Source organism: Lagopus leucura, unplaced genomic scaffold (assembly GCF_019238085.1).
Source record: "Lagopus leucura isolate 7727_CA_CO unplaced genomic scaffold, USGS_WTPT01 Super-Scaffold_760, whole genome shotgun sequence".
Lineage (NCBI taxonomy): Eukaryota > Metazoa > Chordata > Aves > Galliformes > Phasianidae > Lagopus > Lagopus leucura.
Genome location: NW_024962257.1, coordinates 13,435,202 through 13,462,477, shown reverse-complemented (window position 1 = coordinate 13,462,477; position 27,276 = coordinate 13,435,202). Strand labels below are relative to the sequence as shown.

The window sequence follows — 27,276 nt, the reverse complement described above, 5'->3', positions numbered from 1 at the left end:
CTGTTCCAGGAGCAACGAGGAGCCTGTAAATACTTTCTTTGGCAAGCCTTATGTTCTGATCTAATCGCTCCACTTCCTTCAAAGCCAGGCGCAGCGAGGAGCTGAATGAGGCAATAGGGCAGGTCACGGGGAAGCTGTAATTGGGAAGGATCAGCCCAAGCTGGAGTTGGGGTGTGGATGCAGCAGGGTGGCTCAGCACTCAGGAATGGCTTTTAAAATCACCGATGCCCCAGATACTGCCCAGGACTGTGGTCACACTGCCCAGCACCGGGGCACAGAGAGCCTCTCCCATTCCTATTATGTTTGTAGAAGGCTGCAAGCACTGTGGCTGTAACGTGGTCGCAAGCAATGGGGAAATTCAACCAGCAAAGCATGCTGTGCTCAAGAGAAGGCACCTCCATCTTCACCCCGCACTGTTCAACGTGCTCCAACGCATGTGTGTGTGCACAGAGCTGGCAGAGCTCCTCCTGCACACGAGCCCTGCAGAGAGCTTTGCTAGGCAGACGGGAGCATTGCTGTGTTGCTGCATGGGGTGATGCCCCACTCATGCCTATGGCACAGCATCGCTTTCTGCACACACCTGCTGCCAGGGCCGGCAGCACAGACTGCTCCCAGCACTCAGCCTTCCTCCCTTTGCTGTAGGGCCGTGCCAGCATCTCCCCCCACAGCCCTCCAGAGCTGTGGCTCTGCTCTGGGACCCCGGTGCTGGTTGTGGCGATGGAGTCACGGCTATTTTTAAAGCTGATATTGCGGTTTTCCTTTCTCCCTTAGTGAGAAAGCTTCACCCCTGCCCCGGTTTTGTCTCTTCCTCTATTTCCTGCAGGCAGGCAGGGCCGCTCACAAGAACCACCCCCATCTGAAAGCACCGCAGCGGGGGCGATTCCCGAAGGCGTTCAGCTCTGAGCAGCCGCCGCAGGGACGGATCTGAACGGCGAGCGGCACGAATCGCTTCTCCGCTAAGCGGGGAAGGGCGACAGACCGGGGCCGGCCGCGCTCTACGGGCGTCCGCGGTGCCACCGAGCAGCCAAGGGCGGCCCGGCACCGCGCTCGGCCCGACGCCCGCCCCGCACCGCCCGCACGCGCACGCGCAGCCGCTCCCCCCCCCCTGCGGTGCCGCGCGTGCGCGGGGCGGTGCCCGGGATGGCGGCGGGGCCGGCGGGGCGCTGAGGCCGGAGCCGCCCGCTCGGCGGGGGCCGGTGAGTGCGGGGCCGGGATGCGGGGAACGGGCGCCGGGTCGGGTCGGACCGAGCGGACCCCGCGCCGCCGCTTCCGCGCCGCGTCCGAGCCCGCAGCGCTCCGCGGCCCGGCTTCGGGCGGAGCTCGGCCTTCCGGGGAGGCGGCGCTCGGTACCGGGCGGCTCCCGGAGCCGCGTCCCGCATCGCCCGAGTGCGGTCGGCTCCGGCGGGGGGGCCGAGCGGTGCGGGATCCGAGCGCGGGGTTCGGCCGTGCGAAGCTGCCGCGCCGCCCATCGCGCACCGCCGTCCGGCCGCTCCGGCTGCGCTGCCCCGGCGGTGCGGTGCGGTGCGCTCCCGGCTGTGCGCCGCGCTCCATGGCCGCGCTGCAGGCCGCCCGCTGGCTCAGCGCTGCGTGGCTCGCCGCGTCTCCTTCAGCGGTCGGGGCTGAGGCTGCCGCGGCCCTGCGCTGCTGTGCCGGGAGCCGCTCGGTGCTCCCCGCTGAGCCTCTCCCTTCCTGCATCACCTCCGGCTCCGGGCAGACCTCGCTGGGGACGCGGCCGCTGCCGCCCGTCTTCCGTGGATGCTCCCTCCCCGAGCCGGGGGAAGGTTAAAAAAAGCCGCGTCTGCCATTTCCAGGCTGAGTTTCTATGGTGACGGTGCGTCGGAGGAGCAAAAATGCGGCGAGAGCTCTGAAACCACCGCCGGCTGCGGGCACACGTGGGCTTTGCCCGGTGCTGCTGGCCGTGCCCTGCTGCGAGCACGGAGCTCGGGGAGCCGAGCTGCACCTGTGTGCTCAGCATCCATCAGCACCACGTGCAGAAAGGGGTTATTGGCAGAGGACGGAGATTATTTCCTGCTGTGGAGGCAGTCGATAGGACAAGGGGGAATAGTTTTAAACTGAGACAGGGGAGGTTTAGGTTGGATATGAGGAGGAAGTTTTTCATCCAGAGGGTGGTGAGGCACTGGAACAGGTTGCCCAAGGAGGCTGTGGATGCCCCATCCCTGCAGGCATTCGAGGCCAGGCTGGATGTGGCTCTGGGCAGCCTGGGCTGCTGGTTGGTGACCTGCACACAGCAGGGGGTTGGAGCTGGATGAGCATTGTGGGCCTTGTCAGCCCAGGCCGTTCTGTGATTCTCACAGACACTGGCTGTGTGTCCCCTTCCCAGGGTTGGAAGCAGATGATCTCCAGGATCCCTTCCAACCAAAGCTGTGCTGTGATCCTTTGGGCACTGTGCTCTAGGCCAGGGAGTGCCTTCTAAAGAAAGGTTTTCCCTTCAGGTTGATGTATGCTTAGGTTGAAAAATCCGTTCCTGTGGGTGCTCCAAACCTGGGATTCACACTCATGTCTGTCAGAGGAGCTGCTGCTGTAACTGAGCTTCTTGGTTTTGTTCTATGCTGATTGGGAGGTTCAGAGGATGTTTTCTTGGGGCACTTGTTAGGGTGGAAAAATGGTTGGCCATAATGAAGTTTGCTGATATTGCACAGTGTTGGTGTTACTGAGAGCTGCCTGGTGCTTCCTGGGAGCCGTGACACCCCCAGGAGGGATGCAGGTCGGGGGCTGCAGCCCTTCATCACACTGCTGTGCCCCAGAAACAGAGCACGGAGGGTCTCAGTTCCCCCAAGTTGGCTCCCAATGCCCTTCAGATAAGTGCAGGATGGAGGTTTCTGCTCCTTGGCTGTGCTTGGGGTGCAGCCACATACTTGGCTGCGTGGGTCAAGGTCTGGAGAGGGCTGGGGGAGTCCCATGCTTTCCTGTGGCAGAGGGATCTTCTCCCAGGGTATGTGTGGACCAGAGGCCTGTGGAGATGAGATGATGTAGGATGAAAAGTCCCCTCACTGTTCCTTCCCTATTGCTGCTGGGAAGAGGTGGTACCTGAGGTGCCTTTTGTGCTGCTGCAGCAGACCTCTTCTGCTTTTTCTTGCTTACTGCACAGCACAGGACACACGAGCACAGCTGCTGCTCGCTGCTGTGGGGATCTTCTGCATCTCGTAAGGCTGGTGGGTTTTGCTCAGAGTTTGCATTTGGGCTTTGAATTGGGGATGGTAAAGAGTGTGGCAGGGCAGGAGGATGCTTCATGGACTGGATGTGGAGGGCGGGCTGGGCACATGAGTGCTCACTGTGTTACCTGCAGAGCTGCGCGGATCCCACCCAGCAGCCAGCTGCTGGAGCTGTGCTGATGGCACGTTGTGACATGGATGGTGATAGGACAAGGGGAATGGTTTTAAAGTGAGACAGGGGAGGTTTAGGTTGGATGTGAGGAGGGAGGAGGTTTTTCAGCCAGAGGGTGGTGAGGCACTGGCACAGGCTGCCCAAGGAGGCTGTGGATGCCCCATCCCTGCAGGCATTCAAGGCCAGGCTGGGTGTGGCTCTGGGCAGCCTGGGCTGCTGGTTGGCGACCTGCACACAGCAGGGGGTTGGAACTGGATGAGCACTGTGCTCCTTTTCAACCCAGGCCATTCTATGATATGATTCCATGACACGCAGGCATCCCTCGCTGGCTGCAGCCAGACCTCCGTGGGTCTCACAGAACAGCTCGTGCTTTGGCACGGCTGGAGCCGAGCGCATCGCCCGGCGATGGGAGGTGAGGACCTGCGCCCCAGCGCTGCCCTGCTCCTCCTCCCCATCGTAGGGCCAGGCCTGCAGCCGCCTCTCCTCCCTCCCTCTCTCCCGCTGGCCGCTGCTGCTCAGCTGACTGGTGGTGGGGCTGCGGGGCTGGAAGGGACCTCTCCCTCCTCCCGTGGGCAGGGCTGCCTCAGCCGCGGCACGGCGGAGGGTTTGTTCCATCTGCCTGGCACCTGCAGGCCGTGTGGCAGCGCTGGCCTTGTGTTTGCAAGCCGTGCTTTTGTGCAGCATCTGCTGAAAGCAAGCTGGCTGCCTGGCTGCCTCTGCTCGAGCAGCGCTGCGAGATCCGAGCATGGGCAGGTGGGGTCTGGGGAGCTGACACCATGCTGACAGAGCTGGAAACGTGCTGCTGAGCATCTCCTGTGTCTGGTAGGTGATGTGTGTGCGTGTGTGTGTGCAGCACGGCTGCGGGGTGCTGCTGTGGGAAGGGGATTTGCTGCTCTCAGCCCACAGCTGCACACTGTCAGTATTTGACTTGAGAGTTTCTTGCCCTCAGCTTTGTGGTTCGCGTTTCTTTGTCCCAGTTGCTGCGTGTGATGAGTTGAAGGGAATTCAGCTGCCTGCCACAAAGACCTGTGGGTTGAGGGCTGTGCAGCAGACGATTGGTGTGTTGCACAGTCCAAGTTCGTGAGCAGGGCTGTGCTTCCTCCTCTGTCCTGCAGCACGAGGTCAGCACAGCTGGGCAGGAGCACTTCCTTGGGAAGCCCCTCAGTGCTCAGGGCTGGCTGAGGGCTGCAGGTTCCTCCAGGGAAGGGAAGGGCTGGGGTGCAGCACTGCAGGGTGCAGACCTTTTCTCACCCTTGCCTCTCACCTGGCATGAGGGTTTGTTTGGGAAGAGCACTGCTGGCATTGCACAACCAGCACTTGTGAAGACTTCGCAATGCAGGAAGCAGAGGCGCAGCCTGAAATCTTAACCAGCCCCACATTAATGGGCTACATGAGGTTTCATGGCCTTCGTCAGGGCAGGTGTTGTGTTTCTATGCTCCCTCTCTGTAACAAACACGTCTCCCTGCCTGTGGCTGGGTAAAGGACCCCTACAGAGGCTGCAGCTGCCTGATGTGGGTCCCAGGGCTACGCAGCAGCTTCCCTGCTATCCCCAGCAGTGAGTGGAAGTGCTGGGGCAAGGCTATGGGGCAGAAGCGTTCTTGCTGTCTCCTGCTGTGCTCACTGCAGTGTCACAGTCTGCGTGGTGGCTGCAGCATCCCATGTGTGTCCAGGCTCTGTGGCCACAACATCTCAGTGCTCACAGATTGTGCTTCCAACCAGCAGCTCCCTCTCTGCTCAGGGTCCTGTGGACCAGGACTGGGCAGCACCAGAAACCATGACGCCTCTGGCTCTTGAGGGCTCTTAATGACCCTTTCAGAGGGAACAGTGGAGTTATTTTCCATTCTTGTGGGGCTGAGCCAGCTGTTGCGACATCAGGCTGAGAATGGGGAGAGCCGCCCTCCTGGCTGCGGGGGTATGGGATGTTCCTGGATGCACTGAGGTGGCTGCTTTGCTCATGCCATCACTGGGGGTTTCGTGTTGTTGCTCCTGCCTTGCTGCAGGGGTGCAGGTGAGATCTGTGGGGCTCAGCATCCTCTGCCCCACCCTCCACAAGCAGTGAGCCTGGGGCTGAGCAGCTTGCCAGGCTGTGGGGCCTCATGATGGGGAGGCAGCTCAGGTCTGCAGCACCCTGGTCACTGCTCTCTTCCCTCCACAGAGTCCTGCAGAGCGGCAGCGGTCCCCATCCAATGGGAGGATGGTTGTTCTCAGGCAGTTTGGGCTGCTTCTCTGGAAGAACTACATCCTGCAGGTAGGCTGGCACGGCGCGCTCAGGCACCTGGGCACCACCAAATGTCACTCAGCAGGGGTTGCAGAGCATCCTGGTTCCTGTGCTTGCATGTCAGGGAGGGACGAGCAGGCGTTGCTGCTCTGTCCCCATCTCCTCCCATCCACACGTCACCATTGCCCTCACTTTTATTGGGTGCAGCTTCACTTCCCACAGGCAGGACAACCCACGTGGCTTCCTATGTGACAGTGGCTTTCTGAGCTGTCTCACAAACCCTCTGACATCCTCTGGAGGTGGTGATTGCTGTAAACCTACTGTGACCTGGTTGGTTTTTCTCGATTAGTTTGTGCTGTCCTCAGAAGCAGCTTTTAGGGATGCGTGGGCTGCTTTAAACCATACTGTCCTGGCCTCTACTCCCATCCCAGCTTTGTGCATGGCAGCTGGTTGCTTAAGGGGCTTAGGGAGCTTAGGGCTCACTGCCCAGGAGCTGGCCTCCCCCAGTGCCACGAAGGGGCTGTGGACTCCTGGATGCTCAGCCTTTGGCAGAAGATGTGCTCCCGGTGAAGGCATGGAGCTCCACAGCTGTCAGCTGTGCTGTGAAGCTGGGTGCTGGGCCCAGGGATGAGGACACGCCTTGCTCAGAGCTGTATGATTATGGATGAGTGTCCCCAGTGCCTCTGAAGCACTGCAGTTTGAGTGACTTGTGCAGTAGCACCAGGCTATGCTGGTAAATGTGTGCTAGCTGCTGAGTTCACAGAGTCAGGCAGTTGTTCTGGAGGCAGTCCAAGGGGCTATTAGAGGGTTAATTTGGTTGTAAATCAGCAGAAGGCAGCTGGTTTGCAAGAGCTGCGTTATAAAACCATCAGACATCTGCAATGCTCGCTTTTATGAGCATGGCCTTTGGAGCACTCCTTTTCCTGCCAGCCCTGCTGCGGTGCTGGGCTTGACCCTGTGCTCCTACTTGGGGCTGTGCCCCTCTCTCTGACGTGGTGCCCAGTGGTCACTGATCCCCTTGGGACCAGCTGGAGGTGATGACCAGATGGAGCTGAATGCCCAGCTTGCTCACTGTTTTCCTCCCATCTGAAAAACAAAACCTTTCTCCACTCTGTAGAGAGCCTGTGAGGTTCTGACCTAATGTGCAGCACCAGTCAGGGGTTGGTGTTGGCAGATCTGAAGGAGCAGCCTTGGAGCACAGCTTTGGAGTGGAGGCAGGGAGGAGACACAGCAAGCTGCGGAGGTGGCCACGTTGGGAAGATAACCTCTTTGGTGCTGCTTGTGCCCTTCTTGTCCCAGCTGTGGCAGACAGAGGCTGCAGTGCCCCTTGCTGCTGTCTGAGCAGGAGCACTTGGAGCACTTGCTGCTTCTGCCAGCACACACAGCACCAGGTTCCCACTGAGGCTCTCTGGCCTTGGGCACGTGTGGAGAAACCTCAGGAGCTGTAGCTGCAGTGGTTGAGGCTGGGTGAGGTGTATTAGCTGGGGTGCTGGCAGCTCGTGCTGCAGGAGGAAGCACAGGGGGTGCAGCTCCACCCAGTGTCCCATTTCCCCTCCAGTGTTTGAGCCAAATGGGATCTGCTGCCCATGGAGGGGCACAGCATGGCAGCCACCTCCATCCCCCACGGGGCTGAGCTCCCATAGCGGTGCACTGCTGTCTGCCAGCAGCCATGGAAAAGCCCACTTAAAACGCTATTTAACACACAGGCTGAGCAATATAGCAGATAGTGGAAAGCTTGCAGTGTCTGGGAGGCAGCTCCTGTGGGGGCTGGGGGCCAAGGAATGGGGCACAGCCATAGAATCACAGAGTAGTTGGGTTAGAAGGGTGCTGCTGCGGACTGGCTGCCCCAAACTGAGCTTCAGATTCGAGAAGCGTTCTGAGGCGCAGGGTGATTTTGGGGATCCTCTTTCCCTTCTTCCAACACTGACATTTATTTCCACCCCTCCCTCCCGGCTTCCCCTCAGAAACGTCAGATTTTGGTCACCATCATAGAGATCTGCCTGCCGCTGCTGTTTGCTGCCATCCTGATCGCGCTGAGGCACCGCGTGCACTCCGTCAGCCACCCCAACGCCACCATCTACCCGTCCCTGTCTGTGGATGACCTGCCAGGCTTCTTCTACCGACGACACTCCAGCAACCCCTGGGAGCTGGCGTACGTCCCCTCCAACAGCAGCGCCGTGCAGAGCGTCGCCAGAGCTGTGGAGAGAGCTTTGCCCATCAGCATCCGAGGTGAGCAGAGCTGTGCAGAGATGCTCAGGGGGTGCTGATGCTTTTGGGGTCTGAGTGCCGGGGCGGCGGCAGCGCTCTGAGGGCTGAACTTGCCAGCTGAGCTGAGGTGCCCAAAACAGAGCTGTGCCCAGCGGCCTGGTCTTACAGGGAGAATCTGGGTAAAGCAAAATGAGGTTTGGACAAAGGGCATCCAAACGGGATTCATTTATGCCTCATCAATCCGTCTTCCATCCTGGGAATGGGTGGGTTGGCTGGAAATTCTCTAATGAATTTTTATGTGGATACATCAGACTGCAGAACAGTTGGGTTGGAAGGGCCCCCAGCCCTGCCATGGGCTGTGCCCCCCAGCTCAGCTGCCCAAGGCCCATCTGCGACCATGGGCACCTCCAGGGATGAGCACCCACAGCTCTGGGCAGCACTGCCAGTGCCTCCCTGCCCTCTGAGTGAAGGATTTCCTCCTCACATCTCGCCTAAATCTTCCCTCTTTTAGTTTAAAATCATTTCCCTCTGTCCTACCGCTGTCTGCTGGTGGTGCAGATGCTCTTTTCCAAGGATGCATCAGTTTTGTCAAAATGTCAAGGCAATGGTTTTATTTTTGTTTCACGAAAACTACAGCTCTGATTTTTGTCATATCTTGTTACAGTTCCTATCTAGAAAACTATGGCCTTAAAATAGTTGAAAGTGGCTGTCACTTCCTCACAATGAAGCATTCGGAAATTTCCTTGCCCAGAACATTTTAGCACTTCATGTTTCAAACTGAAGATAATGTGAAAGGAAATCCAACAGCAGGCTGTGGGATCTGGTCAACACACCTGAGGGATGGGGTGCCATCCAGAGAGACCCAGACAGGCTGAGCAGTGAGCTCAGGTGAACCTCGTGAGGTTCAACTTATCCAATTGCAATGTCTGCACTTGGATTGAGGCAGCCCTTGTTACCAATACAAGCTGGGGGGTGAAAGGATTGAGCACAGCCCTGCTGAGAAAGGCCTGGGGGTCCTGGTGGGTGGCAGCTGAACACGAGCCAGCAATGTGCCCTCACAGCCTGGGCAGCCAACCGTATCCTGGGCTGCATCCAGAGCATTGTGGCCAGCAGGGCGAGGGAGGGGATCTGCCCCTCTGCTCTGTGCTGTGAGACCTCACCTGGAGCACTGCATCCAGATGGGGAGTGCTCAGTACAGGAGAGACACGGAGCTGTTGGAGTGCATCCAGAAAAAAGCCACAGAAATGATGCAAGGGACGGAACACCTCTCCTATGGGACAGGCTGAGAGCTGGGGATGTGCAGATGGAGAAGAGAAGGCTGTGAGGGCTGAGAGCCCCCTGTCAGTATCTAAAGGGGAGCTACAGGAAAGAAGGGGACAGACTCTTAATCAGGGTGTGTGGTGATAGAATAAGAGGATATGGTTTCAAGCTTAAAGAGGGGAGATTTAAGTTGGATGTAAGGAAAAGGTCTTTTGCAGTGAGGGTGGTGGTGGACGGGAGCAGATTGCCCCATGATGTGGTTGATGCCCAGTCCCTGGATACCTTCAAGACCAGGCTGGATCAAGACCTGGGCATCCTGATCCAGCTGTGGTGTCCCTGTGCATTGCGTGGAGTTGAACTAGATGGTCTTTAAAGGTCCCTTCCAGCTCTAAGGACTCTGGTTCTGTCCCTGGGGATGGCAGGGCTGCGTCCCGCACGGATTCCACACCTCCCACATTTGGGACATTCCAGCTCTGCCTGGGGTGCATCTCTCCTGCCCAGCATTGCAGCTGGGAGCTCAGCACCGCTTTGCTCTGTGCCCACGCACACCCTGCTCACAACTTTCCTGCCCCACAGCCCAGGGCTTCGCCTCGGAGCGAGAGTTTGAGGATTACGTCCGACGGGACAACCGCTCGGGCAGCGTGCTGGCTGCCGTCATCTTCAAACACCACTTCAGCAGCAGCGCAGACCCGCTGCCCCTCCAGGTGAGCAGCTCAGGGCCGGGGCGCTCTGTGTGCAGCCCTCCCAGCAGCTCAACAGCAGCCGCTCCGGGAGCGTAACCCAGGTTTGTGCCTTTGTGGTCAGCCTGACGCGGCCGTCACTGCTCTCCTGGCAGGTGGACTATGAGCTGCGCTTCAAGTACAGCCCCAGGAACGCCCCACGGAGTGAGCAGACGGGGCTGAACCCCAACCTGGACCGGGACTGGCACACCAGCTACCTCTTCCCACTCTTCCAGCTGCCTGGGCCCCGCGAGGCCAAGTTTGCGGATGGCGGAACGCCGGGTAGGGCTGTCGGGAGGCATTGGGATGCTGCTCTTCTCTCTGTTTGAATGCTTTTTGAATGGTAAAAGCCCAAACCGTCTAGGAGTTCTCATGCTATTTAAAGACTTCAGCTCTGTGGTTTGGGCACAGTTTTTTAACGAAAGCCAAACCTCAGACTGAGCAGGAGGCAGCAGGGCCTTGCAGGAACTGGCACTGGTTCCAGGAGAGCCCTGCTCTTAATCCTGGGAGCTTCCTCTGTGGCTGCAAAGGGGCTATTTCTCCCAGTTTTCCTTCTGGCTCCACAGTGACATCAAGAAAAGGATTGAGAGAGCAGGCAGACTCACTCATCAGTGTGAATAGACTTGAGAACGATAGGACCATATCTCCTAGTTCAAATATTTTGCAGGGTGGGGTGACCAGAAGCTAAGGTCAATTCCCTCATTACAATATTTGTTTAGCAAATTAGTTAAAAACATTGTTAGTGATTACGTATTCTCATCTTTTCCTTATCTGTCCAGTTCATTTTAAGCAACCACCTCTTAAAACGCTCATCTGAGGCTTTCTAAACAGAATCTGAGCTTCATTTTAAGTGGCAGAAATCCCAAATAAAAGCAGAGCAGTTAAAAAGCAGTGAAAGATTTTTTTGTTTTTTAATGCACAAAATGTTTAAGCCAAATGTGTCAGCAATGGGCTGTGTTCCCCCCTCACCAAAATACATCCCAAAAAAGGACCATGTGTGAGCTGAGCTCAGTGGCAGTGTTGGTGACTGATGATGACCAAGAATCTCTGTCCTTAGTAAAACAAAAGCATGCGTGCAGAAAGGTTGCAGTTTATGTTGAGGTTTTCTGCCCCCTGCCTTTAAATGAAGATTTCAGTTGCTCTGGAATGGTGGTGCCACGATAGCTGTGCTGGTTTTGCTTTTCTTACAAGCTCTTGTAACGTTTCCTGCTCCTCTTCCCCAGAAGTCCCTCCCATACCAGCTGCCTCTCTTCCAAGGGGGCTGTGCTGTTCTCTGCTTCCCAGGAACAGTGCCTGTTGGTATTCCCCATCTTGTTGCCTTGCAGGTTACATCCGGGAGGGCTTCCTGGCGGTGCAGCATGCCGTGGATCGGGCCATCATGCAGTATCACACCAACAGCTCTGCCCCCAGCCTGCTGGAGAACGTCACCGTGGTGGTGCAGCGCTTCCCCTACCCGTCCTATGTCAACGACCTCTTCGTCCTCGCCATCCAGAACCAGCTCCCACTGCTGCTCATGCTCAGCTTCACCTACACCTCGCTCAACATCGTCCGTGCCGTCGTGCACGAGAAGGAGAAGAAGCTGAAGGTAATGTTGGGGCTGCACACCTCCTGTGGCGCGGTGGGCCAGGGGCCAGTAGCTCTCACTGCTGTTGCTGCAGGTACTTTGCACGCTGAGCTGCTCACCCCTTAAATGAGCCAGGCAATGACAGAATCCCCGTTGGCTTTGCAGCTTTGCAGCCAGCACATGGAGGTGGGCAGGCACGCTGGCAGCAGCGGGTTAGCAAAGCCCTGGAGGAATGTTGCTAATCCTGCTGCCAGGAGCAGTTGGCCAGACTGCAGGCTGAAGGGCAGCTTGGCAAGGAGCAGCTCTGGCCGGTGCAGGAGTTCAGCATGTGGGAAACAGGGCTTTGGCCTTTTAAATCTAGAAACTCATGTTTTTGTGCTATGTACATGTTTGTGTGTATGTCTGTATGTGGGCAGCAGGGAGCTCAGTTGATACAGTGCTCATTGCAGCTGGGTCAGGCTGTCCTGCCCCTTCTGCTGCCAGCCCCTCCTGCTGTGCTTCGGGTTCAGCTGAGCTCCTGAGTACCACTCCAATGAGAGTCTCCACCTCCCCTTGCTGTGCCCGCATCCCCCTGCCTGGGTCATGCGAGTGCAGCCATGGGTGACAGTGTGACCTCCCTGCAGGAATACATGCACATGATGGGCCTCAGCAACTGGTTGCACTGGAGCGCCTGGTTCCTCATGTTCTTCCTCTTCCTGCTGGTGTCTGTGTTCTTTGTCACCGTGCTCTTCTGTGTCAAGGTGAGTGTGTTTCCTCAGGCCAGAAGCTCTGTGCTGGTGGGGCACGAGGGCGGCAGGGCTCCTCTGTCACAGGTTGGTCTGTACCAGTGACTCAGGCCTCATACGTGTGCCTCAGAGCCTGGAGCTGTTGTGTGGACAGAGCCTGAGCACTGCAGAGGGTACCTGAGAGCCCATTTGAGTCTCTCTCAGCTTCAAGGGTGTGAATTGACAACCTTGCACCCAAAGCTGCCTTTGCCAGCAGTTCCTCCCCCAGGATGAGCAGACCTGTCCCACTGCTGAGCACTACATGCTCGGGGGATGCAGGCTGCCCTCGCTGTGCACCCGTGGCACAAGAAGCACGAGGTGGCTCTCTGGGTGCAGAGCACAGTGTCCTCATAGACCCTGCACGGGGACAGCCCTCTGGACTGTTCTAAGAGGGCCTGGGTGTTCCTACCTGCCTCTACATCTGTCTTTAACCACAGAGACCATTAGGCATGGGATGCCCCTGTGTGCCTGCAGCCATGGCCAGCTTTGCCAGCTGCAGAGGTAACTGCTTTTTCTCTGTAGGTGAGTGAACAAGGAGCTGTGCTCACTAGCAGTGACCCCACACTGGTGTTCACCTTCCTCGCCATCTTCTCCATCTCCACCATCTCCTTCAACTTCATGGTGAGCACCTTCTTCTCCAGAGGTGAGTCCTCCCCGCTTGCCTCCTTGCAGGGCTGGGTCTGCCAACCATGCCATCCCCAGGAGCTGTGCTATAAAACTGTGGATTGATTTGGGTGTTGGGGGATACTGGGAGGTCAGTGGTGCATCCAAAGCAGGGCCAGCTCCAGAGCTGCTTGAGATTGCTGCGTGTGGAATAACTTGCTTTGACTGCAGAGCTGGGGGCCCTTCTTTTTGTTGTTTTTTTTTTTTGGCTGCGTTTTCCACACAATGCTTTGGCAGGAGATGTGTGTACTGTCACTTCTCAATCCATGTCAGCTCATGTGTTGGGGCCTCATTCACCTGCTGTGACCCCAAGGTGTGCTGGGTTGGGCTGGGCTGAGAGCCTCCTCCAATGCTGACTGTGGGGTTGGTACTTCAGCCTTGCTGTGGGGCTGGGGCGAGTCATCATCCGCCTGTAACCACAGCTCCTCCAAAAGCTTGGATCTCCAAGGGTGGCAGGCTGGTGAGAAATGCTCAACAGCACCAATGTGTGGTTGATGTTTCCACTTCTGCTCTTCTCTGTGCTCACAGCAAATGTCGCAGCTGCTGCTGGAGGCTTCCTGTACTTCTTCTCCTACATCCCCTACTTCTTCATCTCGCCTCGCTACGACCTGATGTCCCACAGCCAGAAGCTGGCATCCTGCCTCATCTCCAACGTGGCCATGGCCATGGGAGCACAGCTCATAGGCATGTTTGAAGGAAAAGGTGAGCACAGGAGCCTCACTGCCAGGGTGGGTCTGGATGGGCAGTGTGGGGGGCAGAAGGAAGTTCGGCAGAGACGGAGCAAGAGCAGGAGAGGTGATTGCTGGGTGCTTTGCAGCTCTGAGCAGCACCAGGGCTCTGCCCCTCTGAACCCATGTGTCTGACAGTCATGAAATGAAGCCTGAGCTATTGCCAGACACTTTGATGGCAAAGCTAATTTTCTTCTAAAGGATGCTAATTAATTGCATTTCCTCCTTTCCAATGTTCATGTTGATTTTTCGTTTTGTTGTTGTTGTTCTCTAATTTGTATGTCAACAAGAATTTGCTGTTTGCTCCAACAAAGGCAGTGTTTTTGCAGAGCAGTGTCACTGAAAGGAGCCTGCAGGGGTGGAGGGGCAGCGACTGCAGATGAGATGGTTTCTCCCAGGGCAATTGCAGGGGGTGTGATGAAAGATGTGTAAGGAATGGAGTGGGAACCTTGAGATTTTAGTATGCTTCTGCTCCTCTTTTCTTCTCTACATGTATGAAATGGATACTGTGGGGCCACGTGTGTGCCTTTCATTGTGGAGCAGTGAGTTAGAGCAGGCAGTGCTATCTTACAAGCCTGGGAATGCACTCTGCTCTGCTCCTTCCTCTTGGGGATGAATGAGCTCCCTCAGCAGAGGTGAGCAGTGTCCTGTGTCCCTGCAGGGACTGGCATCCAGTGGAGGGACCTCATGAAACCTGTCAGCGTGGATGACAACTTCACCTTGGCACAAGTCCTGGGGATGCTGCTCCTGGATTCAGTGCTCTATGGCCTGGTGGCCTGGTATGTGGAGGCTGTCTTCCCAGGAGAGTACGGCGTGCCTCAGCCCTGGTATTTCTTCCTGACGGTGAGCACTGCTTACACACCCCTCCCAGCAAGGCTTATGGCACGGATTGATGATGTTCCCTGCTTTTTGCCAATGCAGCAGGTCAGACTAAAGTGAAACAATGGCACTATCAGCTTCCAGAATTCGAGGTGCTTGCTATGTGTCCTCATTAGAAGAATGATCTAGTCAGCTTTTTTGATGTGACGTACATCTTGCAGGTCTTCTTGGCTTTAAGTCTTTGTCCCGACACTTCTTGGCACGCATGGTGTTACTAACATTGTCTCCATGCCCCCAACATGAGAGAAAAGCATTAGCTTCTTCACCCTGCACTGGAGAGAAGCCTGGGGTGGGAGTCAGCAGGTGGTCACTTGGGATTGCCCTGAGCAGTGAGGTTTGGCTGGGTCTGCCCCGAGCCATCACCAGCAGCCACAGGGGGGGATATGGCTGCAGGTTGTCACCCATCAGCTGTGCTGCTGTCACTGCCAGCCAGGTGCCATCACCAGGTCTGGTGTCATCCTCAGCCTGTCACTGTTGTGTGACAGAATCCCCTGAGCCGCAGTGACAGCAACGCTTCTGACTGTAAGCATTGGGAGGCTTTTCCTCCTTCTCTCTCAATTCCTTATTGCACCATGGTTTCAACTCCCTTTCTGTAGCTAGACTTGTGCAGAGCTCTTGGTGAAGCAGGAATGCAGCTGTCTGCCAAAAGCCCCCATGGGCTGGAAGGCTGTCATACCATGCTGCAGCTCAGTGCTGCCCTGTGCTGGGCACGTCGCTGTGTTGCCCTCGTTCTTAGAAAGCCAGGTCCAGAAGGGTGAAACTGCAGCACTGGACTTTAGCCCATTTCTGTTACAGGATGCAAGGGTTTTTTTGGAGTGGTTATTTGTTGCATTTGCTCTTCAGGCTCTTCTGGGCGAGATGCTTCTCCCTGAGCAATTTTATTTCTTGCTGCCACATTGGCCTTTCCTGTGGAAATGAAGACAGGGAAAAGTCACAGGGAGAGGCAGCCAGGGGATGGCAGGAGGTGCAGCTCTGCCCTCTGGTTACTCTGCCTGCACTGCCCAGCATCTGATGGGCCAGGAAGAGCAGCCTTGCAGTGGGGCACCTGCGTGGCCGAGCAGTGGGGAATGGGTTGGTGTGGGCCCGTGCCTGAGGCTTTTTCTGTCTTCTCCTGTCAGTCCTCCTACTGGTGTGGGCAACCCAGGACTGTCATTGGAAAAGAGAAGGAGGAGGAGGAGGACCCTGAGAAAGCCCTGAAGAGCCAATATATCGAGGAGGAACCTGCTGACCTCATGTCAGGGATCAAAATCAAGCACCTTTCCAAGGTATTACCTTCACAGCACAAGCACTAGGGCAGCTGTTGGTCCTGTGCCCCCCAGTGCTATTTCTGCATTAGAGCAGCTCTTGGCCACATAGCTTCTGCAAGGAGCACAACTCAGGTCTTTTCCTGCTACAGTTTTTCAAGCAGCCTCGCAGCACCCTGGGCTTGCAGCATGCCTTGATCCTCACTGTGCAAGGCTGTGGGCAAACTGCAGCCTCACCCTGCAGTACTGGAGCACGGTGGTCCAGGAAGAGCAGTCCTAGAATGGTGTATGCTCACCCACACAACAGTACTGCCCACTGCATGGTGTCGTTGGTTTTCTGAACACTGCCACCTGCAGGGAGCTTACCCATGTTTGCTGCCCTCTGCTCCTCAGGCCCTGTAGTGTGGGGAGGGACCTTTCCCAGAGCTAGCATCTTTTAGCTGTGGACTGAAGTTTGGTACCCACAAGTGAGTGATGTCTGCACTGAGCCTGCTGGACACTGCTGTCTAATGCCGACCACAGTGATTATCATGGCCTTGCACTGCCTGGAGGTGCAGAGGGAGCAGATCTGACAGCACTCACTGTGAGTACAGCATCAACTTGTTAATGTGATCTCCACAGGTCTTCAAAGTGGGAAACAAGACAAAAGAGGCAGTGAAGGACTTGACAGTTAACATGTATGAAGGGCAGATCACTGTCCTGCTGGGACACAACGGTGCTGGGAAGACCACCACTCTGTCCATGCTCACAGGTAGGAGCTGTGAGCTGCCATGGGGCTGGCATGTGGCAGGGGCAGCTGCTGGGGCCCTGCAGGCAGGGCTTGTGGCATTTCTGGGGGAGCAGAGCTGTGCTTCATCTCTTCAACTGGGCAGGGGTTTTGTTCTTCCCTGCTGCACCCTGGATTCACTGAGCTGTCAGATGAGATGGTGCAGTTATGATGGGGATGGTTGGGAGATGTGTTGCTGCCTGGAGAGATGGAGGGAGCTGAGCGATCAGCCCCAGGGTGACACCAGGACGGAGGCTGTGCAGGTCACAGGCAGTCTGACACCTCTGTGTCCTGGCTGACTGCTGCAGCCTGTCTGGCAGAGCAACACAAGCTCATGGGTCGCTCCTCCCAGGTCTGTACTCCCCAACAAGTGGGCAGGCGTACATCAACGGCTATGAGATCTCACAGGACATGGTCCTGATCCGCCGGAGCCTGGGGCTGTGTCCGCAGCACGACGTGCTCTTCGACAACATGACAGTGGAGGAGCACCTCTACTTCTACGCAGGGGTGAGTGCAGTGCTGGGGGCACTGCCTGGCAGAGCATGCAAAGCTGGCGCTGGGGTGGGTGGGTAGGCAGCATGGGGCTCACTGGGTGGCAGCACGCACTGCTCACAGGTCTGTCATCATGCAGGCTGGGGGTGATGCCCAGAGGGTGGGCAGAGGCCGTCTCTGTACTGCCTTGCCTTTCTGCCTGCATGCGGGAGGGTGCGTGGAGTGGGGGCTGTGGTCGGGTTCAGCAGCCAGTGGCTGATGAGGTGGGAAGGATCTTTGCTGGGGATGTTTGCCACTGCAACTCTGCTTAACCTCCTTCCCCTCGTATGGCAGCTGAAGGGATACCCAGCCTCCAAGTGTCCCGAGGAGATCAACCACATCCTGCGGATCCTCAACCTGGAGGACAAGCGGCACTCGCTGACCAAGGCGCTCTCTGGTGGCATGAAGCGCAAGCTGTCCATTGGCATCGCCCTCATCGGGGACTCCAAGGCAAGCAGCTGTTGTGGGATTCACTGAGAATCCTTCTCTTGGGGCCAGCAGGGGCTCTTGTCTCTGAGGTTGTCCCTTACCTGTTGTGGGCCAGTGAAGTGGCAGCAAGGAGGAGGCAAGAGCACTGCCATGAAAGGGGACAGCGCTGAGCCCTGTTCCCCAAAGCTCTGGAGCAGCTGTGCTGCTTGGATACTCCTCCAGACAAGACCACTGCATGCACACTGGGAGCTCGGGGCTTCTGGATCCAGAGCAGATCTCTGGCACTGCTGTGCCTCTCTTGACCAGCGCTCATCTCCGATGTGCAGGTGGTGATGCTGGATGAGCCAACGTCAGGGATGGATCCAGCTTCTCGCAGGGCCACCTGGGACCTCCTCCAGCAGCAGAGGAGCAACCGCACCATCCTGCTGACCACACACTTCATGGATGAGGCTGACCTGCTGGGGGACCGCATAGCTATCATGGCCAAGGGCGAGCTGCAGTGCTGCGGCTCCTCCCTCTTCCTCAAACGTAAATATGGTAAGGAAGGAGCAGGCAAGTTGTGCTGGAGTGTTTGTTCCTGCCCTCCCCTTCATGCTGTTATGCCTGTTTGGAGGCTGGAACCCACACTCACTCCTCACGGCTGCATAGCTAGTTGCTCAGAGCTGGCTGGTGCTGCAAAAGGCTTTGCTTTGTACTTGCTTTCAGCCCTTCTCACTGGCCTTTGCGTTCCCTGCAGCCCATGCAAAACCAGCAAGGCCCTGTGGTGCTCAGCAGCCCCTCTGTGCTCCAGCACCTCAGAGCCATGGCTGGCCCGGGCTGTGCTGTGACTTACCCTCCTTTCCCCTCTCTTCCCAGGGGCTGGATACCACATGGTGATGGTGAAGGAGCCGTACTGTAACCTGGGGGAGATCTCCCGCCTCATCTGTCAGTACGTGCCCAATGCCACCATGGAGAGCAATGCTGGGGCAGAGCTGTCCTTCATCCTGCCCAAAGAGAGCACTCACAGGTAACAGCATCATCTGCCCTCCCTCTGTGCATGGATCCCCCCGTGCACACTGAGGCCTGGCTGCTGTAATCATGGGCTAGCTGGGAATGGAGCTGCTCTCCACGTCTTGGAAGGTGCAGGGGGACATGCAAGGGTGCAGCTGCAGTGCTGGTCCAGGGAAAGTGGCTTTGGTTCCTCCTCTCACCACGGTCCTCTCTTGAGTCTGCTGCTGTGTTGCTGTCTCGCCAGCATGCCTGCCATGCAGTGACTGCATGGGATGAGGTGTGGGAGGCTGGGAGCATTGAGTCTCTGGATAGCGTGGTGTAACAAGGATGGCCGAGGCTACCTGTGCAAAAGCAGCAGCAGAAAATGGAGCCTGAAATCTGCTCCTGGGGGGAGGAGGGGGCTCAATGCTGCAGAAGCAGCACCCAGAGCATCGTAAGATCTCTTATCTCCTCTGACTAGGCTGAAATCTGGGGCCTGAGGATACGGGATGCCACGTTGTGCAGCTTTATCTGCTGTCCATTAAGACCTCATTGTGGATGGTGTCTCCACCCAGCTCTGGGGAGCTCTGCCTGGTGGAGCTGGCCTTATGCCAGCAGAAAGGGCGAGCAGCAAAACCTGACACCTCATTTATCCTTGCAGGTTTGAGGCCCTATTCACAGAGCTGGAGCTGAAGCGGGAGGAGCTGGGCATTGCCAGCTATGGGGCCTCAGTCACCACCATGGAGGAAGTCTTCCTGAGGTGGGGAGCTGGCAGGCCTGGATGGCAGCAGGGACCTGGGCTGTGGTCCAGCTGGTGGGAGGAGCAGTGTGCACGTGGGGAGGAGCTGGTCCTCCATCTCAGGGTCAGTCCTTGGAAGCAGGTGCTCAGGGTGCCTTCAGGGCTGGCAGCACAACTCGTGTGCTTTAATCATTTTCTGTGAGAGCTTTCATGAGGGGTATGGGCCTGGGATCAGGGCAGTGTGTGGGCTGGGCTGGGGTCTGTGACTGGAAACATGAAGTCCAAATCTGAGCGTGAAGTCCCACTAAGCTCCTCTTCCACCTTTTCCCTGCAAAAATGAACATGAGTTTTGATTACATTAAAAGGACAAAAGCCAAACCACAATTGCAACTGTGGAAGAAACTTCATGCAGGCAGCACTCTCCTCCCATAAGCCCTTTACTGAGTTCTGTGTCTTAATGCCCAGACTGGGAGAAAAACAGCTGCCTGGGGAAGAGAAGGAAGTTTGAAAACTTAACCTGGCACAAACTGCACTTGAGCTGTGTGTGCACGTGTGGGTTTTGTCTCTTGAGGTCTCCAGCTTGATCCTCTCTGGGTTGGTGCCTCACCACCTGTTCTCCATCCTGGCACAGGGTTGGGAAGCTGGTGGACTCCAGCATGGACATCCAGGCCATCCAGCTGCCTGCTCTGCAGTACCAGCACGAGCGGCGCTCCAACGACTGGGCCATGGATGACTCCAGCAGCCTGAGTGGGATGACAGACATGACAGATGACAGCGGGGCACTCATTACAGAAGACTGCTCCAGCATCAAGCTCAACACTGGGGTGAGTGCAGGGTGTCAGTGCCACAGGAATGGCACCTCTGGGACCTCTGCACTGGTTTTACTGTACAGAGCCTGCCTGTGGCCAGTCTGACCCTGTGTAATTTGGAAGTTGTGAATGTAGAAGTGAACTCTGAAACTTCAGTGCATATTGTTTCAAGAGTTGCTTGGGGTTGGTTGCTGGGGTAGGTCTCTGCTATCCTTTTTATGTTAATTCTTCACTGTAGAGATGCCTTGTTTTGAAGATATCCAGATGATTCCTGCTCATTTATCACCTGCTATTGCTAAATCCCTTGGCATTTCCAGCGGGGAGATGAGAAAAACAATCTTCCTTCCCTCGCTGGGCCCTTCACGGCCTGCTGCCTCACGCCTGTGATAAGTTGCCTTGTCCTTCTCAAGGGCATATCTGCAACCAGAAAGACAGAAAGATGTTTGTGGTTTAAAAAGCAAAGAAGGTGCTTGCTTGCATGGGCCGGGTGTCTCAGCCTGGCCGCTTTGACATGTTGCTGTGCTGCACCAACCCCATTTGTGAACCTCCAGTGCTGAGCTTCGAGCAGAGGTCAAGGTCCTGTCCGAAGCTGGTATTTAGCACCTTAGCCCCCAAAGTGCCTGCTTCCCATTGGGAAGCTATGGATTTTGGGCAGCTGACTTGCTGCGCTGAATCAAGCAACTATCCTGCTCATTGCTTTGCTGCAAGCAGGTGGTGGGGCAAGCTGTGGACTGATGGAAGAGGAAGGGACAGGGAGGGGGCTTTGGACTCGCACCCTCCATGCAGGATGATGGCTGCCCGTGGTGGCAGGACAGGCTCTGACCTGGCTTCTCCCTTCCCAGTTCTACCTGTGCTGCCAGCAGTTCTACGCCATGTTCATGAAGCGAGCCATGTACAGCTGGCGCAACTGGAAGATGGTGGCAGCGCAGTTCCTCGTGCCTCTCATCTTCACTGCCTTCGCCCTCATCGTGGCCAAGACCTTCCCTGGGCCCAGGGACTCCTCCATGCTGAGGCTGACCCTGGAGCCCTATGGGCAGACCATCGTGCCTTTCTCCGTCCCCACCACCTCAGGGCTGCCGCAGAAGCTGGCAGAGCAGTTCGTGGAGCTGCTGGATGCCCAGCACCAGTCACCACTGGAGGTGCCAGGTGAGGCTTTGCAGAGCACTGGGTGATGCTTAGTGGGGGCTTTTCCTGCCAGGGCTGGATCCCGTTTGGCATATCCTATGGTATCACGTCCTGCACAGGGGCGTACTGCAGCTGGCTCCTGCCCCTCCTCCCCTGGGCAGACCTGTGTTCTCTGTAGCACTGTGTTTGTGGCCACCATTAGGGCAGGGTGGGTAACAAGGGTCAGTGCTGCTGGGGTTTTCTCCAGTTGGCCTCAATCGCCTTCCTTTTGCCTGGAGTCCCCTTGTAACAGCAGCGGTGTTCTGCAGGTGGCCTGGAGGAGTACCTCATCTCAAGAGCATCCGAGGAGGGGGGGGCCTTCAATGAACACTACATCGCCGCTGCCTCCTTTGAAGGAGTTGACAACCACACGGTGGTCACTGCACTGTTCAACAACCAGGCCTACCACTCTCCAGCCACCGCCCTCATGTTGGCTGACAACGCTGTCTTCAGGGTGCTGATGGGCCCCAACGCTTCCATCACAGTCACCAACTACCCTCAGCCCCGCAACATCACCGAGAAGGCCAAGGACCAGCTCATGGAGTAAGTCTGCCTGGTGCTTGCGTTCCTGCTAGGGCTCACAGCATGCGTTTGGCACACGTTGGCTTGATTGTGCTGGCAGAAGACTCAGACAAGAGTTTCTCAGACCTCAGCCTGGCTGTGATTGCGCTCTGGAGGCAGGGTAGCAAAGCTGTGTGGCTGACTGACCTGCCTTAAGCCTGGCAGCCTGTAGCTCAACACACACAACTCAGTGGTTGGGGGTTCCCCTTTAGAAGCTCGCAGCCTGTGGCTGGGGACCCTTTCCCTGCAGAGCTCAGCTGCTGGACGGCAGAGGAGCTGTGTGGCTGTGCAGCCCATGGAGCCAGGGCCTGGGCGTCATGTCTTCCAGAGGGATGATGCGTGGGACCTGGCAGTGTTGTGCTGGGGCAGTGCAGCTGTGTTGTCCCTCATGTAGCCTCAGCGTCGGTCTGTCATGCTGTTGCTGTTCTAACTGCTGCTGCTGCTCCCCTGCAGAGGTCAGACCGGGTTTGCCATCGCCATCAACTTGCTGTACGGCATGGCCTCGCTTGCCAGCACCTTTGCTCTCCTGCTGGTCAGTGAGCGGGCCATCAAGGCCAAGCACGTCCAGTTTGTCAGTGGCGTCTACGTGGTCAACTTCTGGCTGTCAGCCCTGCTCTGGGACATCATCAACTTCCTCATTCCGTGTGCTCTGATGCTGGTAAGTCACCTCTGACAGCCTCATCCCTCCTGTCACAGGAGCTGGTGTGGCATCATTTGCTCTCGAGACAAATGTGCTCTCTCCTCACGTTGCTGCACCCCAGGTGATATTCCAAGCGTTTGATGTGCAAGCCTTCACCCAAGACAGCCACCTCGTCGATGTGATGTTGATCTTCCTCCTTTATGGCTGGGCCATCATCCCCCTTATGTACCTCCTCAGCTTCTTCTTCTCAGTGGCAGCCACAGCCTACACCCGTCTCACCATCTTCAACATCCTCTCGGGCACAGCCACCTTCCTTGCTGTCACCATCATGAGCATCCCAGGTGGGTCAGTCCCTGCCCAGCCCTGCACCCTGTCACCACAAAGAAGACACAGCCCCTTAGAGGACTCTGTCACACTTAGATCCTGGGGCTGTCCCATGCACCAGAAAAACCTAAACAGCCCCTTCTCACCAATTAAACATGACAAAATGTGTTGGTTCTCTTTCTGAGATATATCAGGGTCTTTCACTAAATCCAATCTGTTGATCCTCTTTCAGAGTTAGGCTTGGTGGACCTCTCCAGAACTCTGGATAAAATCTTTCTCACCTTACCCAATTACTGCTTGGGTCAGTGCATCAGTGACTTCTACCAGAACTATGAGTTCATTCAGTTCTGCACCTCTTCTGTTGAAGCCATCTTCATATGCAAGGCATTCAGTGAGTCCCCCCATCGCCTGCCCCTGCTGCCCTTCCCTCCTCCTCATCTGCAGCCACACTGGGCTCCCTGTGGGAGCATCTTCTTGGGGTCAGGAGCTGAATCCTCCAGGGAGAAGTGCTGGAAAGAGCTGTGGGCAGGGATCCCAGTGTGGGCTGGGGTGGAGCTGAGGCTGGCAGAACTCCCAGCTTTCTCTGAAACTTTTCTCCCTGGAGTAGAGATTGATTTGACTTTGTTCCAACCCAGATATCAGCTATCAGGTGAACTACTTTTCCTGGGAGTCGCCTGGGATCGGGCGATACCTGACCTCCTTGACCGTCCAGGGTTTCTCCTTCCTCTTCCTCCTCTTCCTCATTGAGACAAACCTTCTCTGGAGACTGAAAACTTTGGTCTGTGGCATCTGCAGGCGGCGGAAATGGGTGAGCTGAAGCTTGTGGGAGGCAGCAACGTGGTGCAGGTCCTGTGGAGCATGCGGGAGGGCAGAGAGGTGTGCTGTCCCTATTGAGTGAGGGCTGATGGGGCAAATGGCTCCTGCGTGAGCTGGGAGTGCCTGTCTGGACAAAGCTGCTGATCCCACAGCAGCAAGGTGACAGTAGTTTTCTGCCCTGTGTTCAGGTGGCACTGCTGAACAGTGTGTCTGTGTTGCCTGAGGACCGGGATGTGGCAGATGAGAGGAAAAAGGTTTTGGAGTCACCACCAGAGCTGCTGTCATCACTGAGCAGCCCTCTGGTCATCAAGGAGCTCACTAAGGTGAGGAGCACGTGGCCCTTCTGGAGCACCGTGCTGTGAGCATGGCCTGCTGGCCTTGCTGTGCCCTCAGATGCCTTGCATGTGATGTGACCAGCGTGCTCACACCTTGCCATCCCCAGGTCTATGACAGCCGGGAATCCCTGCTGGCAGTGGACAGGATCTCTTTGGCAGTCAGCAAAGGGGAATGCTTTGGTCTTCTTGGCTTCAATGGAGCAGGCAAAACCACCACATTCAAGATGCTGACGGGTGATGAGAGCATCACGTCGGGGGATGCCTTCGTGGATGGCCACAGCATTCTGGCCAACATCAAGAAGGTACTGAGGGCTGCAGGGGCAGCACATTGTGTCCTACGTCTGCCTGGGCTCAGCCCCTTGTGAGTGCCCCTGGGGAGGGCACGGCTGTGGGTGCCAGGGGCAGTGTGGTGCACCAGGGATGTGGTGGTCTGATCTGGTCCAGCTTTCCCTGTTAATCTGGTCACTTGAAAGCAGTCCTGTGGAGAAGAGACTAGCAGATATGAAATGAGGGGAAACCTCACAAACCTTCTGAGGGTGGCAAAGGCTTTGTTAAAACTGTTTAGCTCTCTAAATGGCTATGTGGAAAATGTGATCTAGTGCAGTTAGATGGTGGCAAGTGAGATTTCCAGACCTCTGACAGCTGAGAATTGCCCAGGCAATTGCAAGGCCAGAGATGAGTCACAAACTGACCCACCCTGAGCACAGATCAGAGTTTTGATTCAATCCCTGGATGCACGCATCTCTGCCAGCCCTAGGCACCCTGTGATATTGAGCCTTGTAGCAAAGCTCCGTGGGTGCCAGGGCCTCTCCCAGTGCAGAGCTGCAGCTGAGCCAACCCCTCAGCTTCTTTGTGCCCCCAGGTGCAGCAGCGGATCGGCTACTGCCCTCAGTTTGATGCCCTGCTGGAGCACATGACGGGCCGTGAGACGCTCAGCATGTACGCCAGGCTGCGGGGCATCCCTGAGCGTTACATCGGCAGCTGCGTGGAGAACATGCTGAGGGGGCTGCTGCTGGAGCCCCACGCCGACAAGCTTGTCAGGACCTACAGGTGAGAGGAGGCTCCAGGGGGCGAAAGCTCCCCCTGGCTGGGGGATTCTGCCGTGCCTGGCTTTCCTGTGCTCAATGCTCCCCTCTCTCCCCCACAGCGGTGGTAACAAGCGGAAGCTGAGCGCTGGCATTGCCCTTATTGGTGGCCCCCCCGTCATCTTCCTGGATGAGCCCTCCACTGGTATGGACCCCGTGGCCCGGCGTCTGCTCTGGGACGCGGTGACTCGGACACGGGAGTGTGGCAAATCCATCATCTTCACCTCCCACAGGTGAGTGTCCCAGCAGTGCCCGGCCCCGCAGCTGGTCAGGCGGAGCTGGGGGTCCTGCTGCCCCCACCCCGCTCAGCAATTCCCTCCCATCCCACAGCATGGAGGAGTGCGAGGCGCTGTGCACGCGGCTGGCCATCATGGTGAACGGGCAGTTCAAGTGTCTGGGCAGCCCCCAGCACCTGAAGAGCAAGTTTGGCAGTGGCTACACCTTGCTGGCCAAAACGCGGACTGATGAGGAGGGCGAGCTGCAGGCCTTCAAGGCCTTCGTGGAGAAGACTTTCCCAGGTACCCTGAGCTGCTAGGCAGGGTGTGTACGTGAGCTCCCCCATTTCACAGCTCACAGCCTCTCTCTGCTGGTCTCTTGCAGGCAGTGTCCTGAAGCACGAGCACCAGGGCATGGTGCACTACCACTTGACCAACAAGAACCTCAGCTGGGCGCAGGTAAGGGATGCTGGAGCACGTGTGATACATGGGAAGAGAAGGGAGGGGAGGAGGGGGAGTGGCCACTTTACACAAGCACATCCCGAAGGCTCAGTGGTGATGGAAGGGCTGTGTTTGCTTGTTGCATCCTTCCCAACCCGTATCTCCCTCCTGGGAAGCACAGCGCTGGTTCTGGGTGGGCTCAGAGCCACCTGAGCCTGCAGTGTCTGAGCCTTGCTGTTCCCTGCTGGACCCCAACCCAGGGGACATGTGGTTCTTAATGGAGTTGGACACCCTGCCCCGTGGTCTCCATGGGGAAAGCTTGACTCCTATGCTGGGGGTACCTGACAGTAACTGATGCTGCTGTGCCATTCCCTGCAGGTCTTTGGGGCCTTGGAGAAAGCCAAAGAGAAGTATCGCTTAGAAGACTATTCGGTTAGCCAGATATCCCTGGAGCAAGTCTTCATGAGCTTCACTCGCTTCCAACACTACACAGAGGACAGAGGGAAATGAGCAAGAGCCCTTCACGTCCTCCTTCATGGACTGGCCCCGCCGCCTATACATAGTATATATAGAGACAGTAATTTATATATCAGCGTGTGTCTTAAATAATGTATAAATGTAAGAAAATTTTCACTGGGGAGGGGGGAGAGGATGGAGTCGTAACCTCCTGCTATGGGCAGCACAGGGCTCCGTGTGCATCAGCTGCCCGCACACACGTGTAAATGAGTGTGTGTGTCTGCCACTTCCACCCGCATCTGTGGCCAAAAGAAAAGCCCTCCAAGCAGGGGAAGGGGTGTCTGGGTGCTGGTGGGTGCTGCAGGCTGTGCCGGAGCCTCAGGTCCCCGTGCCCCCCCATCCTGCCCCTCATCACGCACACTGGGAAGCGGCTCTGCGGTCTCCACGCACACGTCGAGTTGTGTTCTGTGAGGTGGTTTGCTTGTGGTTTATCAGGATGCTGTCCAATAGCTTAGATCCAGAATGGTTGCTGGGTTCATGGGGATGCACTGTGCCAGGGAGAGGGGACGCAAAACCCCCATCCCAGCCTTAATGGCATGGAGATGCAAGAAGGGAAGCTGGCACAAGCAGCATATGCTGATTGTTCCCTTGACACCAAAACCCTCGGTGCCACCGTGCCTGGCTCTGTGACAAAAGGGAACCTCAGCAGCTCCTCTTGCCCCCACTGCTCAAAAGCAGGGGCAGAGGGAGCCTGGCACAGCCCCGCTGTGCTGGGAGAGGCTGTGCTCATGGAGCAGCGCCTGGCACAGATGGATCACAGCCCAGGGCTCCGTGTGTGGGCAGCGATGGTTGGAGGTGCAGCCTGCTGCCTCGGCACTGCTTCCGTTAGAGGTTTAAACAACAGCACTGCCCTACAGCGTGTTCTGCAGCACTGCAGCACAGCCTGTGCCCACATTGCTCCCTGTCCCCCCACCCCACGCTGCCCTGGCTGTGCGCAGTGCCCACAGGCAGCACCCAGGATTTATTTTCAACGTCTCCCAGCGTTTGCGTTGCTTTTCTGTTTGTTTGTTTTCTGTACGTGTCGGTTGATTCTCATCTGTCTCTAACTGGTCCCTGTGTCACCTGCGGGCAGTTGCCTCCAGCTGCTCCGTGATCAATGCAGAGCTATTTGCACTATAGTCCTACACACAATTGCACATACTAAATGAATTAATATTTATGGCAGGGGGTGCTGATTCCCTCCCTGTGATTGCATTGTCGGGTCGGGGTGTCCTTTGGGTTGGGTTTTTGTTCTGTTCCTGTAACTGAATCATCCTTTCCTGTTCTTTTTTTTTTTTTTTCCCCTCTGCCTAATGTTGTTTAAAAATAATGATGGTGCATCATGTTACTAAGAGTTTCCCCGGA

General features: G+C 56.7%; 1 protein-coding gene across 2 annotated transcripts; it reads left to right on the top strand.

Annotated features, from left to right (window-relative positions):
- Positions 1 to 1,150: 1,150 nt before the first annotated feature.
- ABCA3 (ATP binding cassette subfamily A member 3) lies at positions 1,151 to 27,276 on the top strand. 2 transcript variants are annotated; one of them, XM_042864134.1, is made up of 31 exons: positions 1,151 to 1,196; positions 5,501 to 5,593; positions 7,528 to 7,792; positions 9,608 to 9,735; positions 9,867 to 10,032; positions 11,076 to 11,335; positions 11,938 to 12,054; positions 12,601 to 12,721; positions 13,270 to 13,443; positions 14,131 to 14,312; positions 15,467 to 15,613; positions 16,214 to 16,343; positions 16,711 to 16,865; positions 17,184 to 17,339; positions 17,645 to 17,855; positions 18,174 to 18,324; positions 18,949 to 19,047; positions 19,658 to 19,850; positions 20,678 to 20,981; positions 21,269 to 21,542; positions 22,014 to 22,218; positions 22,322 to 22,541; positions 22,757 to 22,915; positions 23,160 to 23,332; positions 23,529 to 23,663; positions 23,783 to 23,977; positions 24,538 to 24,725; positions 24,823 to 24,993; positions 25,091 to 25,278; positions 25,361 to 25,434; positions 25,795 to 27,276. In XM_042864134.1, exons 2-31 carry the CDS (start codon positions 5,540 to 5,542, stop codon positions 25,924 to 25,926), a joined length of 5,127 nt encoding a protein of 1,708 aa, XP_042720068.1. In that variant the 5' UTR covers positions 1,151 to 1,196; positions 5,501 to 5,539; the 3' UTR covers positions 25,927 to 27,276. The 2 variants fall into 2 exon arrangements, with proteins under 2 accessions (XP_042720068.1, XP_042720069.1); XM_042864135.1 differs by lacking the exon at positions 1,151 to 1,196 and adding an exon at positions 3,910 to 4,167.